The 16768-nt window shown below is 38.2% G+C and overlaps 1 protein-coding gene across 1 annotated transcript in view; it reads left to right on the top strand.

Annotated features, from left to right (window-relative positions):
• Positions 1 to 16450, top strand: part of KCNQ3 (potassium voltage-gated channel subfamily Q member 3) — a 216352-nt gene extending 199902 nt beyond the window's left edge. The window contains exons 10-15 of the mRNA XM_068396589.1: positions 6096 to 6283; positions 7336 to 7438; positions 9931 to 10062; positions 12631 to 12729; positions 14508 to 14592; positions 15556 to 16450. Of these exons, the coding sequence (XP_068252690.1) occupies positions 6096 to 6283; positions 7336 to 7438; positions 9931 to 10062; positions 12631 to 12729; positions 14508 to 14592; positions 15556 to 16290 (1342 nt within the window). The 3' untranslated portion in view covers positions 16291 to 16450. The remainder of the gene's footprint in view (positions 1 to 6095; positions 6284 to 7335; positions 7439 to 9930; positions 10063 to 12630; positions 12730 to 14507; positions 14593 to 15555) is intronic.
• Positions 16451 to 16768: the final 318 nt, after the last annotated feature.

The following is a 16768-nucleotide window of genomic DNA, read 5'->3' as shown; positions in this document are numbered from 1 at the left end:
CAAAGATTCAGAGTGCAAAGTGGCTTTTTAAATGAAGACATTAATTGTCAAGAAGTTACAGTCAGTTATTTTGAGATTGAACATTTTTGTGAGTTCCTCTCTATAGAAAAGAATGTTATCTGATTTCCTTAAAAGGGAAAGCTGATTGGCCAAAATTCAGAAGTACCTTGGAAGTGCAGAATACTCCTTGTTGTATATTAAGAAAACACATGAATGCTCTGAGATCAGTTGAATGTATTCAGTGCAGGATTCATGGCTGTCCTCATAACATTAGTTTCATGCTAATTTCTACTGGGAATAGTTCAAAGGACAATACTTCTGGAAATCTCATTCAGAATGTTTGATTTCCCAAAGCTAAGTTCACCCATGTAAGTACAGCTGATAATATAGTAAAATATTGGACTAAACATGACTGCCGTTTGCTTCCAGTTACTTGAGACCAACTAAACCTAATGATTAGCTAAACTGCAAAAATATGGAAAAATTTCCTGATTATTCTTACTCTTTGTTAGGTGAAAGTGGTAAATATGTGGAAGAGGGCTGTGTTTGTTTCACTGTTAGCATTAATTCATTATTTTTCTTCTCATACGTGTACCATTTGCTTATGAAACTCCAACATTAGGCAAAGCACAGAGAGGAGAGTATCTGGCTTGCATGAGGGGATGTAACTGCATTATTTCCTTGCATGACTATTTCTGGAAAAATATTGCTAATTCAGTGGTTCCCACTCTTTTTCTGAGCAAGGGTAAAATAACTGCTGCAAAAGCCAACCATCTCTTGTATATCCAGCCATCAAATTCATCTCTCAGATGTTCCAAAATAATTCCCACTGCTCTTGGGGAGCAAGAATCTGAGAGCTGATTTGTTCTTTAGCCAGGAAACTTCCAAGCCAAACTGCCTGCACTGCTTCTGTTTTCCTCCTTTTAGGGTGGTCTGTATCTACCACGGAATTAAGGAGTTCTCATGCTGGGACTCCACTTCAAAGACAAAGGTTTTGGGAAAAAATTTATTCCACCACAAGGGAGAGGATGCAATAGCACACAAGACAAGCAATGACAATGTATCCAAGCTAGTCAGAGAAATTACTCTGCGCTTTTATCAGCATATTTGGGGTGCATTTGAATCCCTTCAGTTTCTGGAATTGCAGTGGAAGTCGTAAATCACATTTTATTGATGTAAGGAAGCCAAATCAAGTGGGACCACTGTCCCAAGGGGAGGAAGAGTAGCTAATATCTGTAGGAGGACTCTGAAAGAAAAGCAGCAGTACATGAACCTGTGGGTGGGAACCACTGTCCTAGCCACTGTCGTGAAGGATGATGTGATCTGCGCATGCTTCATACTCTGAGACTGAGCCATGCGCATGCTGTTCTAATGAAGGAGATTGTGTCATGAGAACAAATGTTTCCTAAGTCTTTTTAAAAAGCACAATGAAAACAAAAACCCCAGCAGACCCAGATTTCATCCCTTGGGAATTTTTCCTCTGATGACAGCTAGTCATTATCTGGAAAGAAGCTTGGGTTTTGTTTTGGTTTTTTTAGTATGCAACATGCTGTTGTATTTTTTCATGTGAAGCTGATGAATTATTTTCTGTTGATTCTACTGCTCTGGCTGCCTGGATATGAACACAATTGTCTATATTTATTGCATAAACATACTGTTATGAATCTGAATGTTACTTTAAGGGTTAATTATCAGGATTCAGTTAATGAGGAAGACTTCAGCTCAGGTAACTTTAGCTTAGACTAGGGACCTGCTTTTTAAATGACTTCTTATCTAGATCTTCAATAGTCAATAACATGAGACAAGTTCCTCCAGCTGTAAAGTCATCCCAAAGTGAAATGGAGCTGAACTGCACTCTGTAGGTTGCTAACTTCCCAATGATTATAGAAAGGGTTCTAAAGATTAATCTTAGACACGAAATTTAACTTTTTAAACAGCTTAAGACAGATCAGATGAGTTCTAGCTCCTAAACCTAAGATGCTCAAGCAACAGTCTTGAGACAACAGTTTGTCCTAAACTGACACTTATCAATGGGGAAAGTTGAGAAACTCCCTAGAAAGAGAATTTGGGAATGCTTTTGGTTTATATTATCTACCTTAAACCCCCACCTCACAAAAAAACCCACCCAACTCACAAATGAGTGTGCCTACATGTGCAGTGGAAAATATCACTGCAAATAAGTAGCCTTTTGTGCTGAATGCAGAGGAATATTTTGATCTGTTTTGATCCATGAGGAGGATATGAAATCTTGATCACTCCTATTCTTGTATAGCTCCATGGCAGAGATTTCTGCATATATTGCCTATATTTCTGTCCTATATTAAAAAAAATCTGCAAGATTAATATTTTGGTTACTTTTGATCATCCACAGACCCTTTTTCTGCTGGTCTGATCCCTATAGTTCCTTGCCATGCACTTTAGGCCTCCTTGTCTTTTGGTAAGGAAGGCAATCACAGGAGTTTGCCTTACGAGGCAAATTTTGAGAGATCTGGATATGTATTTTGAAGGACCAAGCAAGTTTCTGGAGAGAGAGTCAAAGGCCACATATAACGACAACTCGATTCTTCTAATATAATATTAAACTGCCATTTATAAACAATAGGAATCCTCTGTCTCACATATTTTTCTGCTTCGTCATCTTTCAGGTTCTCTGCCTTAAACATATTCTTCTCTTGAGAACTTCTCTGTAGTGTTGCTAAACCAAATCTTGTGACATTTAATACATTGCTCAAAGCCAATGTGTAGTATGTGATCACTTCTTGCCTTTGAGGAAATCACTTCATCATCTGAAATAATCTGAGTTTCACTACTATATTTCATCCTTCTAGGAACTTCCTTCTCATCTTGGAAGGTCTTGAACCAAGATGATCAATCTTGAAATCCTGAAGAACAGGTGGACTGTAGTCTCCCTTTTCATTTGAAATTCATCTATCATTGGTGACCTGTTAATCCCCCTACCAGGAAAAGCTGATCTCCACAACAAGCCTGTTGTACATAAAACTTTTTCAGACCTAGGGATAAATGTCTTCATTTTAGTATCACTGATTAGATCTACTCATCCTAAAACTGCTTCAGTTTCTTGCTTCTTGTTGCTTATTTCACAGTCTCCTTCAGTCTACAAAGATCACCACAATGCCAAGCATGCTTAATTATTCTGTCTCTTTTTCTTCACATTGAAGACCTCACAAACTCACTCACTCTAACATCTTCATGCCCATCAGTTTATATTGCCTGCTGACTCGTTATCACTCAGCTAGGTTTTTGGTGGATTTCTTTGCATAAAATCCTTTTCAGTGACATGCCATGGTTCCAGACTCTTCTTGACCATCCTTCTTGAAATTAATTCCTCCTTCAACCTTTGATTTTATTACTACTGAGACATGAGAATTTCTTTTTCCCTACTTTACCCCCCAAAACACAAACACAACTCATTCAGTTGACTTTTACTTCCTCACCTTTATTTTTCATGCCCTTTCAAAACTTACTCGTTAGCTGTCATCTTCTCCTGTATGTATGTTTCCTATATATTTTAGCTGAGTGCGTGAGGAATCCAAATTTCACAAATACTATGGAGTTAAGACATCTGTCTTGTAAAGCACTACTGCTCTCAGACATGGCCTGTGAAAGAATAGAAAAGTGATAGTGACGCAGAAAAGAGATCGCAGGATTCTCCCTATCTTAGCAGAACACAAACCACTTGCTGGGACCCTGCACTCACCATCAGTTTAACCTTTAGCACACCTTGGTCGATCAGTCAGATCAAGATTCTAACCCAAAAGCAAGCACTATGGAAACCACTTTTCAAACAAGTGCTCAAGACCGAACACGAGACTGCCCTATGTATTCTGTGATGACTAATTTGCCACAGATGTCAGCAGGTAACATCTCATGTTTTTCTACAAAGAAGGAAGTAATCCCTGATTTCTGCTCTGTACATTTGTCTGTGCTTTGTTTGTCTTTTCTCCATGCCATGAATTCCTCAGGAAATCACGTTAGGGCAAAGTCTGGGTAATATTAAAACCACTCACTTAGATTGTTCTAATTTTTCACTTGAATCCCTGCTTTTATTTTCTCACATCATTGACTTCAGTCCTGGCATTGATGATACAGCAGGACTGGCTGTGTATCTCCATACTCACACAAGTCCTTAGTTGCCACTTCTATACTTGCACACACGTATGCACTTCACACACACTCTGACAGAGCAAGTATCTCAATTTACTAGGCTGCAGAAGTTGCATTCAGAAGTATTGTCGTGTTGTCAACAAGGAAATCCAGAAGGCTTGAAAAAAACATCCTACACAAAGGCTTAGTGCTTCCATCTTTTGTGACAGGGAAGCCCATATTTCATTACCTTCTGGGTCAAAGATACATTAATCAGAAACAGATAGTAGAGATGAAAGCCTCAGTAATTCATATTAAAAAAAGCCACACAAACCCCTGCAACAGCTGTGATGTTCAATGCTCGGATCACATAGGAATTTTGTATGCTGTAAACTGCAGAATTCCTACCAGAGTCAGCACTCTTATGAAAGCTGCAAAGGCATCATATTTGTCTTTAAATCCATCTCACCTTTATCATTTTAAGAGGAATGTCCTAAGAACTTCCATTGTGGAGGGGTACTACCTCAGACAGAGCTCTCAGATAGAAATAGATCCTTATTTCGCAGAAGTGCACCAGTGACACTAGAGATGCTATAACACAAAAATAATTCATCTGACCAAGATAACTCCTTAAACAGAGAATAAGCAGTTTTTTGAGTGAGACCCTTCACTTGCAAGGTCTGCACACAAGTCTCCATCTTTGTCCAATATGTCCTTGCACTGTGGACCCTTCCCACGCTTGCCTCTCCTGCCAGCAAGTTTAGTGGCTTCAGCTGAGCATACTGCACAGGTACCTTTCTGCATACCTATGAAATCTCTTTCTTTGGTCACCACTGCTGTTCATCCTTCAGCTCTGCTCCCACCCGTGGCTTTCAGAAACCTGATAGCTGCAATGGCTTCTCTCCCCCCACTCATCCTGCCTGCTCTTCCCTCCTGCACCTGGGTGCCTCTTGACCACGTATGCACAATTCACCTCTCCCCAGAGCTGTCCCACACTGCAACATCCAGGAATGGGTTAAAAGGCACGCTTTCTTCCCATGGCTTAGCCCCACATTTTTTTAACAAATGTTCAATTTAAGCAGCAAAGTGAATGAGCAAATCAAATAATTATACTATCTTTCACCTATGAAGTGTTCAGAGCATATTTAAGCCGATACTCTCACTAGCAAATTCCTTTTGTGTTGCTCTTTTCAGTGGTATTATTAATTGCCTTTAAGACCGTTACAGTCATCAGGCTGTCAGAAGGGTTACTGATGCTGGTAAGATGACAAGTAGATGCAGTTCTAGCTATATGTTGTCAGTGAAGGGAAAATGTCTTTGGTCAGTAAATCTGTAAGAGAGCAGTGCAAGGAATCATCAGAGGAACAAAATATGTCACTTTATTACACTTCGTATAGGTCACCTCAATTTGTAGTATAGTGAGAGATGACTGAAAGTGAATGGTGGAGAGAACTGGGTAGCCTGCCCTACCATGTAGCTAGTAATTGCTTGGCAATGCCTTTCCAGTGCTTTACTGATAATTTATTTGGTTCACAGCACATCTGACTTTCTTTTAGTCCTGGCTGCGCACACGAGTTATTCATTTAATGGCCTGCCACAGACCCAGTAGTTAAAGAAAGCACTGAACAGGAAAGGCCAAGCATCCTTATCATTAAACAATACAACTGCCTAACTAGTACTGTTTGTCTTATTAATAATAAATCTAATGCTTCAGACATGCTACTGGAGCTGAAGCACTGTGATACATTACATAGAGAGGATAGCAAGACCCTCCGGTAACATTTTCAACATTGATAAAAAAATGCTCATAAAAAGCAGTTAATTACCTGTGGAGCTTAGCATTTGCTTACAAAGACGTTGATGTATTATGGTAGCCCCAGCAGTGTCCTCATGTACAAACATTTATTTAGCCCATTATATACTTAAAGCATCATGAAAACAAGTTAAAAGCGTACAAAGGAGGAAAATGATTACTTTTGCTTATTTTGTAGCCAAAAGCTGGGTCTCTTGGATCGGGTTCGTGGTACCAATACTAAAGGAAAGCTATTTACCCCTCTGAATGTAGATGCCATTGAAGAAAGTCCTTCAAAAGAGCCTAAGAATGTTGTCTTGAATAATAAGGAGCGTTTTCGCACTGCATTCCGAATGAAAGCGTACGCTTTTTGGCAAAGCTCAGAAGGTAGCCCATCTGTGTTGATTTCTTTCTATCCATTCCCTATTCTCCCCATTTTACTTTGTTCCTCTGCATCTTCTGTTGATGGTTTGTGACTTTCTAGGCCAAGCATGGCCAGTCGCTGGTTTTACATGGCACATTTGGGGAAGCTCCGGGCAATGAATGCTGGAGTCCAGGCAACACTATTCTTGAAATAAGACAATGGCCCTCCAAAAAACAGCAATCAATACAGGATATAGCCAGTGGCATAATCAACCTATTTGACCTAGAACAAGAGGGCACACTGAGCAGTGATGTTCTGCTAAGGTAGCTCCCTCCTAAACTGCATCCAGCCCTGCACTAGCCTGTGTCCAGGCATCTCAAATATCTCCTCACTGCAATCTCTTAAAACCTTGTATTATAGAGTCAATGGCTGCTTCCCTCCCACTCTCCCCAAGACTCCTGCCCCTCAGCAGATTTCCATTGGGTGTCCATGCAACATGAAAGAGAATTTTTCTTCTCGGCTTCCCTGGGTACACATTTTCCTCTAACTATCTTTAGTGTCTAAATGGTCTCTAAACAAGTTTCTCCTTTATTATGCCAGCTGGTATCAGTGCATGCTGGGCAGACTACCATGGAAGTATTCTGGGTGTCCACACCGGGAACTTGATTATCCTCTTTCAGGAAGTTACATGAGCTCCAAGTGGAGCAAGTGAGAGGAGAACTTGGCCTATAGCTTCTACACCTGTTTTAGCCTTACATAAAATAATTTTGGCAAAGATTTATCATTGTAAAAGCTCCTAAAAGTGGAAACTTCTAAATCCGTTGGAAAGGAGGAAAAGTTCCTAAATTTCAGAAATGCTGAAATCTGAGAGGAGTTCCCTCAAATAATGCATCTTACTGCTGTCCCAGCAGAATTATGAAATCCCTTTCAAGATCTGACCAGAGAAAGAGGAACCTGCAAGAGATGTTCCTTTACTAAATTACATTTGCTTTATATAGTGCTTTAGTTAGCCAGACCTCCCTCTAAACATTACGTGGTCAGATGTTCACACAGCTTTTTTTGACCTGCTTTGCAGATGCAGGAACAGGGGAACCCATGGCAGAAGAGAGAGGCGACAGTAGTGACTTCCTTATGGAAGATATGATCCCCACATTCAAGACAGCCATCCGAGCTGTCAGGTAAATGTCTCTGATGCTCTTTAATGCTTTGCTTTGATTTTGAATGCTTATGCTTCAGGAAAACACATTACCATGTTGCTACATGTTGATTCATTGTTGCTGTTACTACTTTTCTTTAAATGCAATAAAATAGGTAATTCTAGATATATTGAAAAGCACAAGACAGACCCTCTTTAAAGTCCTCTTTGAAAAAATGCAGAAAGGAAATGTTTTTCAGTAACATTGACCATGCCATTTTTGCAAGATACCCCATAAATGTATTTATTATAAAATAATGTTGTACACAGTTCCTCATTAAAATATGCTATAAATATAGCATCTTGCTCAATTTAGTGACTGTAGTATTTATGTAAAACTGGAATTTTTGCTTAACAATAAATTCTGAGCTGATTCAACTCTTTTTTATTAACAATTGTATGAGTGTGCAATATACTTTTCAGCTGTCATATTTTAAGAGATGATGAGGTCTCCATTTCAGCAGTCTTCAGCTTGTGACATGTGTCACCTCTATTTTCATATCACAAAGAGATATTCCCTAGGGTTAGAAAATTCCTAGTAAGGTTTGATAACCTGTTTAGCACATCAGGCACATACGATTCATTCACTGATGCTCTATTACTCCTCCACTCAGTATTTGTTACTCTCTCCCCTTGAAAAATGCGCCATAGGAAAATAGTTTCATTATAATTGCTTTTTTTTCCAGAAGTTGTTAAGTTTTGGGCCAGGCAGCTACCACCTTCCAAGTGAAATACTGCAAGTCTGGAGTGACCCAAAATTACCTTCTTAGAAAATGTTCAAGGAAGATGGTTATAAGTATATAAATATATACTTATACATATATAAACATACAGTTATATGTATATAACTATAATATATATTCTCCTGGTTCTTTTCCAGTTGGGTGCAGGAGAACCAGTCATTAAAAACTCCGTTTCCTCAAGCCTGCTGAAAGACATGTCCCACAGACTTTGCTCATGTTACCTATGACTGCTTCCCTCCCACTGGAAGTTTCTTCATCCCTACTTCCTCCACGCTTTTCCCTTTCTTTCCCTGGTACCTGCTTGCTTTCAAACACAGACTATACATCTGTCCTGTTTTCCAGCCCCACCTCTGTGAAACATGCTATTACTTCTGCAAAACTTCCTTTCCCACATCCTGTGCAAATCTGATTGATTCATGCAATTTCCCTTTAAACTTAACCAGGAGCCAGGCTTTTTTTTTTTTCCTTTTATAGTTTACTCAAATCCTGAATGCTAATGGGAAGTAAATCTTTCAGACAAAACCCTTAGTGGTTTTTCAGGGTCATGATCAAGGAGATTTTAAATTGAAATTGCTAACAGTGTGATTCCTATTTTTTATTTATGTTTTTTTTTAAATATAGTTTTCCTGTTATCATATATAGTTTGGTTATAACAGGCATAGGTATAATTTTGAAAACTTGAAAGATTTATAAGCAACAGAGTCAAAAAGAGACAAAAACACTTAAAAAGTCATAGTAGAATTATTTTTACTAAGTGAAAGTTTATACAGATTTTAAAAGGGTTAAAAACCCCCACCAACCTTGAATAAAAAGCAGGTGAGAATCTTAACAGATAACAGAAATTTCCCAACTCAGACTAACAAGAACATGGAGACTCTACCGAGAAAGCAAACCCTTGGATCCCAAGCCTAAGACAGATTAAAGAAATAAAATGCTTTTCATTCTTTACATATGTTTCTTGTCTATTTGTTTAATCTACCACGATACAGTAGTGTAAACTAATATATAAACAGAAAAGAATGAAAAAAAGAATGCCAAACAGTTTTCAAGTGCTCTGGCCAGCACTAGTCCTTATAATAAGAATTCTGTTATTAATTACTAAGACATTTTATAATAATAGTAATAATAACAGCAATTATATTATTATTATTGTTACAACAACAACAATAATGTTATACTGCTGTTTTTTCCAGGACACTTCAGGAAGTTCACTTTTTCTTTTCTCCATAACTTGAACTGCTGCTGAGTTCTTAACTTCCACATTTTTATCTAATTAACATTTCCTATCCGAAACTTTCCCAGGCACAAAATTAAAACCAAGCTCGAAATGATACAGCATTATAGATACAATAAGTTAACTTTATAATAGGCTGAAGCATAAAAAAGCAGCTTCAGCTTCACAGCTTCAAAATCTCCTGACTTATGTTGTTCAAAATCAAATTCCACATATGATCTTGTAGATTTGAATGATTTCTAGTTATGATGATAGTGCTGAAAAGACATTTTGTGTGTATAACTTTTTTTAGCCTGTTAGTTATGAAAAGCCAACTATTATATATTTACAAATGTGGTACGATATTAGAGATTCTCTGCTTATGTTTTATTGCCTTGTTTTGAAATAATATGGTCAATTTCCAAACATTCAGATTATTTATCAATTAGTCAATAAAAATGCAAATTATCATTATAGAAGTTATATAAGAAGTTAGTAATTTTTCTGTTTATTATGTAGGATACTACAGTTTCGTCTCTATAAAAAAAAATTCAAGGAGACTTTGAGGCCTTATGATGTAAAGGATGTGATAGAGCAATACTCAGCAGGGCATCTTGATATGCTTTCCAGAATAAAATATCTTCAGGCAAGGTAAGAATCCTCTCGTAAATGGGGAAAATGTATAGCTGTGCCAGCAAAATAAAAGCATAGTTGGCCTATTTGCCTACAAGGCTACTCAGAAGCTATGTCTTTGCATAGCGTAGCTGGTCAGTAAGAAAGCCTTTTCCCCGAAGAATAAAGGCAAGTGAGCAGCTAGCAGGGGTAACTGCAGTAGAAGAGACCACTGGCTCATATTTATAACAAGGAAATCAGAGTAAAAACTCCTGTGAATTTTCTTGACCATCACCTTATTTGATTAGGCCAAGTTTCTCCCCTTCTCCCCTTTTTACAGATGATAAATAAAAGCAATAGTTGCTCTACATGAGCTTGTCTTTGGGCTGGATTCTCTGCTGACCTGTGCCTGGTGAAACATCTCATACAAGTGCAAAAATACATCAGCACAGAAGGTTGTACATCCCCTTCACTCAGGTGTAAATTGACTTATATGAAAATATTGGAGTTTCAGGCCCTTGTGACTGTTCAGGTACAATCTGCTTCCACAGTTGTTTCCTCACAGAAGCGGTTCATCCCGATGTGCTTTTGAAGCATGTCTACAAAAATTTGTGCTGCTTGCCTCCTGAACCATGGGCACAGGTCAGAGATTGAGCTAGTAAGCTTTTCTGGGTTTGGGTGCACGTGTGTGTGTATGCATGTAGCTGTTTTAGTTCAGTCTCAGCAGAGCACTCTCCACATTCCCTGAGCCCTCTCAATTACTCTGAACATCAAAACGCCATGCAGGCCTAACCTTGATTTCTCTCAAGAATGGGCTGAAGAAGTGAAACTCTTGCTGCACATTTGGGACTTACCTAGACTTACTTAGACCTTGTAAGGATGCTTTGGTCCTTCTGTTGAACTTTGTAATTTCTTATTTCAAAGTGCTTTTCCATGTACTGATCTATCTCATTTTCAAGTGTATAACATTTCTCTGGTTCCTACCCCACTATTATTGCTCTAGAAAAGCTGCTCTCTTTAATTATATACCACAAAACACCATTGTTACTCTATAAAATGAGCTCTGCAACTCATGAGCTTAGGTTTCAATGTGGTAGCATCTTTTTGAACTCAGGAAGTTGAGGAGGGCTCATGATGTTAGAAATCAGCACTTACCTATGGTGGGGTCTACATGCCTTATACTGGAGATCCTTCCTTTATCTCAGACTGAGGTGTTGTGTGATTTTGGACAGCAGAGCCCCTCTCAGGTACTCGCTTGAGTCCTAGCAGCAGTAAAGGTGCCTGACATGATTGAGCCCATCTCATATAGTGGTTATGGCAGGTAAGTCAGGGCGAGAATCATAGCACAGCCCAGCCTTGTGATGTTCAGCTCAGCAATGCCATGCCACAGCACAAAGAATCATCAGTAGTGGAAGAACCACAAAATTTCAACATCCATTTTGCGCATATACAGGGAAGACCTTATTAGAAAAAAAGCGTTATCCTGGCAAGCCATGTGAGATTCCTCTTATTGTTAACAGAGAGCTAGTCAACATAATTAATGGCCTTTATGGCACAATTAAACCCTGCTTAAATCAGATGCCTTCATTTGATAGTTGAATCTCCCTTACTCTCCCCCAAGTTTTCTTCACTGTGTTGACTAGATCTCCACTGATTGTAACTGGGCAAAACCAGGGAAGTGAGTACTGCTGTGAATAGCAAAATACCGTAGGAGTTTGATGAGGCATTGGCTGATGGCCCAGCAATGCTTGGGTGCCTAGCAAATATCTAGCTAGCTTTGCAAGGTTTGCCTTGAGCTTTTTTGAGTTCCATTTTCAAAACTCCATGGGGCACCATGAAGCCATGCAATGTACCTGCATGGATTGTCTGATTGTATAGATAACTGCTCTGTGAACTAGTGCTGACTGATATCTGGTCAGTTTGGTGTGTAGGCTGAATGAACAGAGGCTTGCTTGAACCTGAGCAGTTGGATATGCCAAATGACAGAATATACTGGTATAGTAAAAGAGTGTAATTAAACATGCTGGAGCCTCCCAAACAATCCTTTTCGTTTTGTTCCAAAAAAAAAGTCAAGTAGATTCTTTGTCAAACTTCATTTATAGTTATGTTTTTCAAACCAGAAGAATAATTAGGGAAGACAAAAAAAAATTACTGATAATTAGGCACAATAACTGCTAGAAAGTAATTGGTTTATTAAGAGTACGAAGAATGGCCAGCGTTCGCCAAATTCTGATTTTCACTATCCAGCACAGAACCTGGTGGGTCTCTCTTGACACTTTTAGGAGCAGCTGTTATTGGAGCCTTTTTGACAATCACACTATTTAGTTCCTTTGAAGGAAATGAAGTCATGTGTTTCAAATGTCAAAGTTTGGAAACAGTGAGCTAGATAATTACTCAATTACCATAAAATTACCAGGTAATTACAATTCAATATATTGATTGTGGACCCAGAACAGAACAAATACATCATGACCCTCAGTATATTACCAAACTGAAACGTGCTTCCTTTTTGAATCTTTGCTGTTTGCTGCAGAGATGCATAGCATTTTCTGTCATGTATTAGCATTTAGAGATGGACTTATGCAGTTGCACTTTTCTTTTTTTCAGAGTAGATATGATTTTTACACCTGGACCTCCATCTACTCCCAAGCATAAGAAATTCCAAAAGGGAGGAACTTTTTCTTACCCTTCACAACAGTCTCCCAGGTGAATTTTTTATGCCTAGTATTTTGCACAGACCAAAACAGAAACAAAAAATTCATGCATACCAATAAGCATGCCCTTCATTCATCCAGCCAGTATACTGTAATAGTAATGGTACTGAGAAGATATGTTGCTACAAGATATATATGTGTAAATGATGAGCCAGAAAGACACTAGCTTCCCTAAGAACAATGCATGATGGAAATCTAAACTTAATGGCTTCTTAATTGTCTAGCTCAGCTTCTGCACGGTTTGGAAATATGGTTTGGTATGAAATATGTACATTTGATTACTGATGTGCTGAACTTCTAACATTCAACTTGTAAACCCAGTTAAAAACTCAATAAAAATCACCAATAGTTTGAAGGTAAACCAGTTATCTTCCTGAAGTGAAAAAAGTTTCATTATAGCCCCTGTCAAATGGCAAGTCCAGATTTTTAATGATGCTGCTTTTAAACCAATGACTGGTGAGAATTACTGAAAATAAATTACAATACCAGGTTTCTGGGTGTGAAAGTTACAGCATGTTATTTTATTGCTGCATTCCTGGTAGCAAGAATTCGATAATAAATTACATTTCTTCTGTTATTTACAACTATCAATCTGTCAATAAATACCCATGAAAAACCACACAAGACCATCAACAATCTGTCCCCAAAGCTGTTATGGTTGCTCAGAATGAAAGTAATCTTACAGAAAATAAATTAACTTGGCTCTATCTGGTTTATCCCACCCAGTAAAAAATCCAAAAACATGTAAATGTGAAGACAGAGACCTACACATACGGAAGAGGAAACGATCATTTGGGAAACAAAGCAGATTACAAAATTTGAATGAGCCCATATCATCAGTAAACCCCTGTGCAAAATCTGACATGTTTTAGTTATAGTTTCTGCTTTAGTAAGATATATTCACATCTATGTTTTGAATTTTGTCAGAAAGAGAACTGGACAAAAGCTTTAGGGTGTATGTGTTCTAAGTCATGTTAAAGAACAAGTGCTTAGAAATTGTTTTTCTAGACTTTGACATAGGTTGTGAAAAGACATAGATTCCTTTGAGGTTTCTTTGGAAACCTTTGGATAAAGATTTAACTTAATAATGACCATCCTAGATCCCATGAAGTTATAAATCAAAGTTCTTTCGTTAAGCAGAGATCATCTTCTTACCTCCTGAAGTTAGTCTATCTGATGGACGGGCAGTAGGAAATTACACAGGATAAAATTTATTCCGGAATATACTTTAAATCTCCAGGCCAGACTGTCTCTTTTCATCATTTCCAGTCTCTGCCACTTAGTATTAAATTTAATGAAATTGGGAAAAAAAAAACCACTCAGCCTTGAAACTCAGATTCAGTCTTCAAAAACAATAATTATAAAGAATTAGATTTAAAAACACATGGCCATCTGTAGACTCACTATCCAGACTATCTCAAAATTTTTCACAAACCTGAAATTATTTCACCAAGTCTGAGGTTAATTTCACTTTCATTTTGAATTTCTTGTTTGCTTTCGTTTTTTCTTAGTCTTTATCTTAATTTTGAACCAAAACAATTTTAAATTAGAAATCAGGAATACATTTTTTTAGAAATGCATTGGAATCTCATAGAATAGACATTTGCTCCTGTTTGTATGATAAATAACTAAATTCAATCTTTTCTTAAATGGTGCTCCAAGGATCTATATGAATATACCACCGAGATGGTAATTCTGTTTTCTGATATAAATTACTTACTGTGATGCAAAGAAAAACTGAACACTAATAGAGTTATTAATTCTTTATAGAAATGATCCATATGTAGCCAAAGCATCTACAGCAGATATTGAAGACCAAAGTATGATGGGCAAATTTGTGAAAGTAGAACGACAGGTATGTAATTTCATGACAATGATGGAGACTGAGGCACTTGTACAGAAATGATAAAGCTGACATAACTTCTGTGAGTCTTTGGCTGATGCAGGCAGATTTGTGCTGTTGTTGATCAAGACTCACACAGATCTCATACTAATGATCAAAAAACTATGTTGTTAGTTTTTCATGAAAGAATTTAATTAACTGGGAGGTGTGTGTTTTGAAACCTGTTGAACGGATATCATTATATATGGCAGCAAGGCCCTAACCATGATGTTTAGATGGGACTTTTTCATTCCATTAAACGCCATACTCATCATATCTGGTGTTTTGCTGTGAGCACCACTTTCTTTTGCAGGGTCTGGCACTCAAAAGAATTGCCTCCACGGGTATTTTTGGGCCCTCTTTGTGCATCCTAACCTATTGCTTAGCAAATCAAGACACTCTCATTTTTAAATACATAACTAAGTAAGATAGAGGCAAGTGACATTGATTCACATTAATTCCTTTCATGGAATGTAAATGTTCAGGTACAAAGTACTATCAAAAGAGAAAGGAAATTAGTCCTGACATTTAACGCTGAGGTTGTGGTACTATTAAGAGTTAGAGAATAGATCTGTGTGCAAAGGTAATTCCATCTGTTGTATTTTGGTAATAGCTATTTATTGTATGGTATCAAGACACTGGTCATAGCATTATAGACTGCTGTTGGATGCTGGACTGCCAAATATCCAGCAATGTTAAGATTTTTGTTTTTGGCACAGTTCATAGGGACAGGTCTTCTTAATCTGAGGCAGTTAGAGGATAAATTGGCATACTTCAGTCCAGCTTCCAAGGGAAAGTCATGATTATCCTATAATTACCTTCATGACCAATAAAGATGGCAGCACACCATTGCTTGGGGCAGTGCACCTATGGGAGCACTGACTCTTTCATTGAACAACTGACTTGAGACAATATCACAGCATTGGTATTTTTCAGGTTAATGACATGGGGAAGAAACTGGATTTTCTTGTTGATATGCATATGCATCATATGGAACAGCTGCAAATACAAGTCGCTGAGATAAGTCCATTGAAAGAAACTGCTTCTCCTGCAAAGAAGAGAGAAGAAAACAAATATTCTGAATTAAAAACAATAATATATAAATACACTGAGCAGTGTGCTCATGAAACTCCTTACAACTTCCAGCAGGTTCCAGTCAACAAAGTCAGTCCTTATGGTTTCTCAGCCCATGGTCATATGACTCATCCACAACCTTTATCAAAAGGTGGGCAAAACTCTGGCAAACTGCAGGCCACACCTTCCTCAACTTCACATGCAGAAAGGCCAACAGTTTTGCCTATATTTACATTAATGGACTCCCAGGTTAGCTACCACTCCCAAGGAGACCTACAAAGCCCTTACTCAGATAAGGTGTCTCCAAGGCAGAGAAGGAGCTTAACAAGAGACAGCGATACTCCATTATCCCTTCTCTCCGTCAACCATGAGGAACTTGAGCGCTCCCCAAGTGGCTTCAGTATCTCCCAAGACAGAGACGACTTCCCGTTTGGTCCTAATGGAGGATCGGCATGGATGAGAGAGAAACGCTACCTAGCAGAGGGGGAAACGGACACAGACACCGACCCTTTTACACCAAGCGGCTCCATGCCTTTGTCTTCTACAGGAGATGGGATTTCAGATTCAATATGGACCCCTTCAAATAAGCCAGTTTAAAAGTGCGTGTGGGGACAGTCACTGGTTGACTTCTCCGTGTAATGTAAGCATACTTTGTATATCTCACTTACTCTACACCCAAAGCTTACTAGTTCAAAACACCAATGGCTGCGTAAGATGCATGTGATATTAGTGGTAGTCATTCTGCACCATTTCATACAATTTACTAATGCAGTTTTTTTCATGCTACCAAAACTAAGGAGCTTAGTTTTGAGCATGGTTTGCATGACTTTACCCTATATAAATGGTACAGCTGATTTCTTCTATGATACATATCTATCTGATACTCTTCAAGACCACAATGGTGAATTGACAACAGGCGAGATATGGTGGTCCTTGCTACATTTTGTAACAGAGCAGCAAAGTAAAAATATTTTCAGGAGCAATATCCCTTTGTGGAAATATAACATCTGAATCTATTTTCCAATATAAGTAAATCAATCTCTAAGCAGCCTAGCCAAGAATATCTAATATTCAA

The sequence above is a fragment of the Nyctibius grandis genome, chromosome 3, assembly GCF_013368605.1.
Source record: "Nyctibius grandis isolate bNycGra1 chromosome 3, bNycGra1.pri, whole genome shotgun sequence".
Classification (NCBI taxonomy): Eukaryota; Metazoa; Chordata; class Aves; order Nyctibiiformes; family Nyctibiidae; genus Nyctibius; species Nyctibius grandis.
The sequence above is the reverse complement of the archived record's forward strand: the minus strand, read 5'-3'. Positions and strand labels throughout refer to the sequence as shown.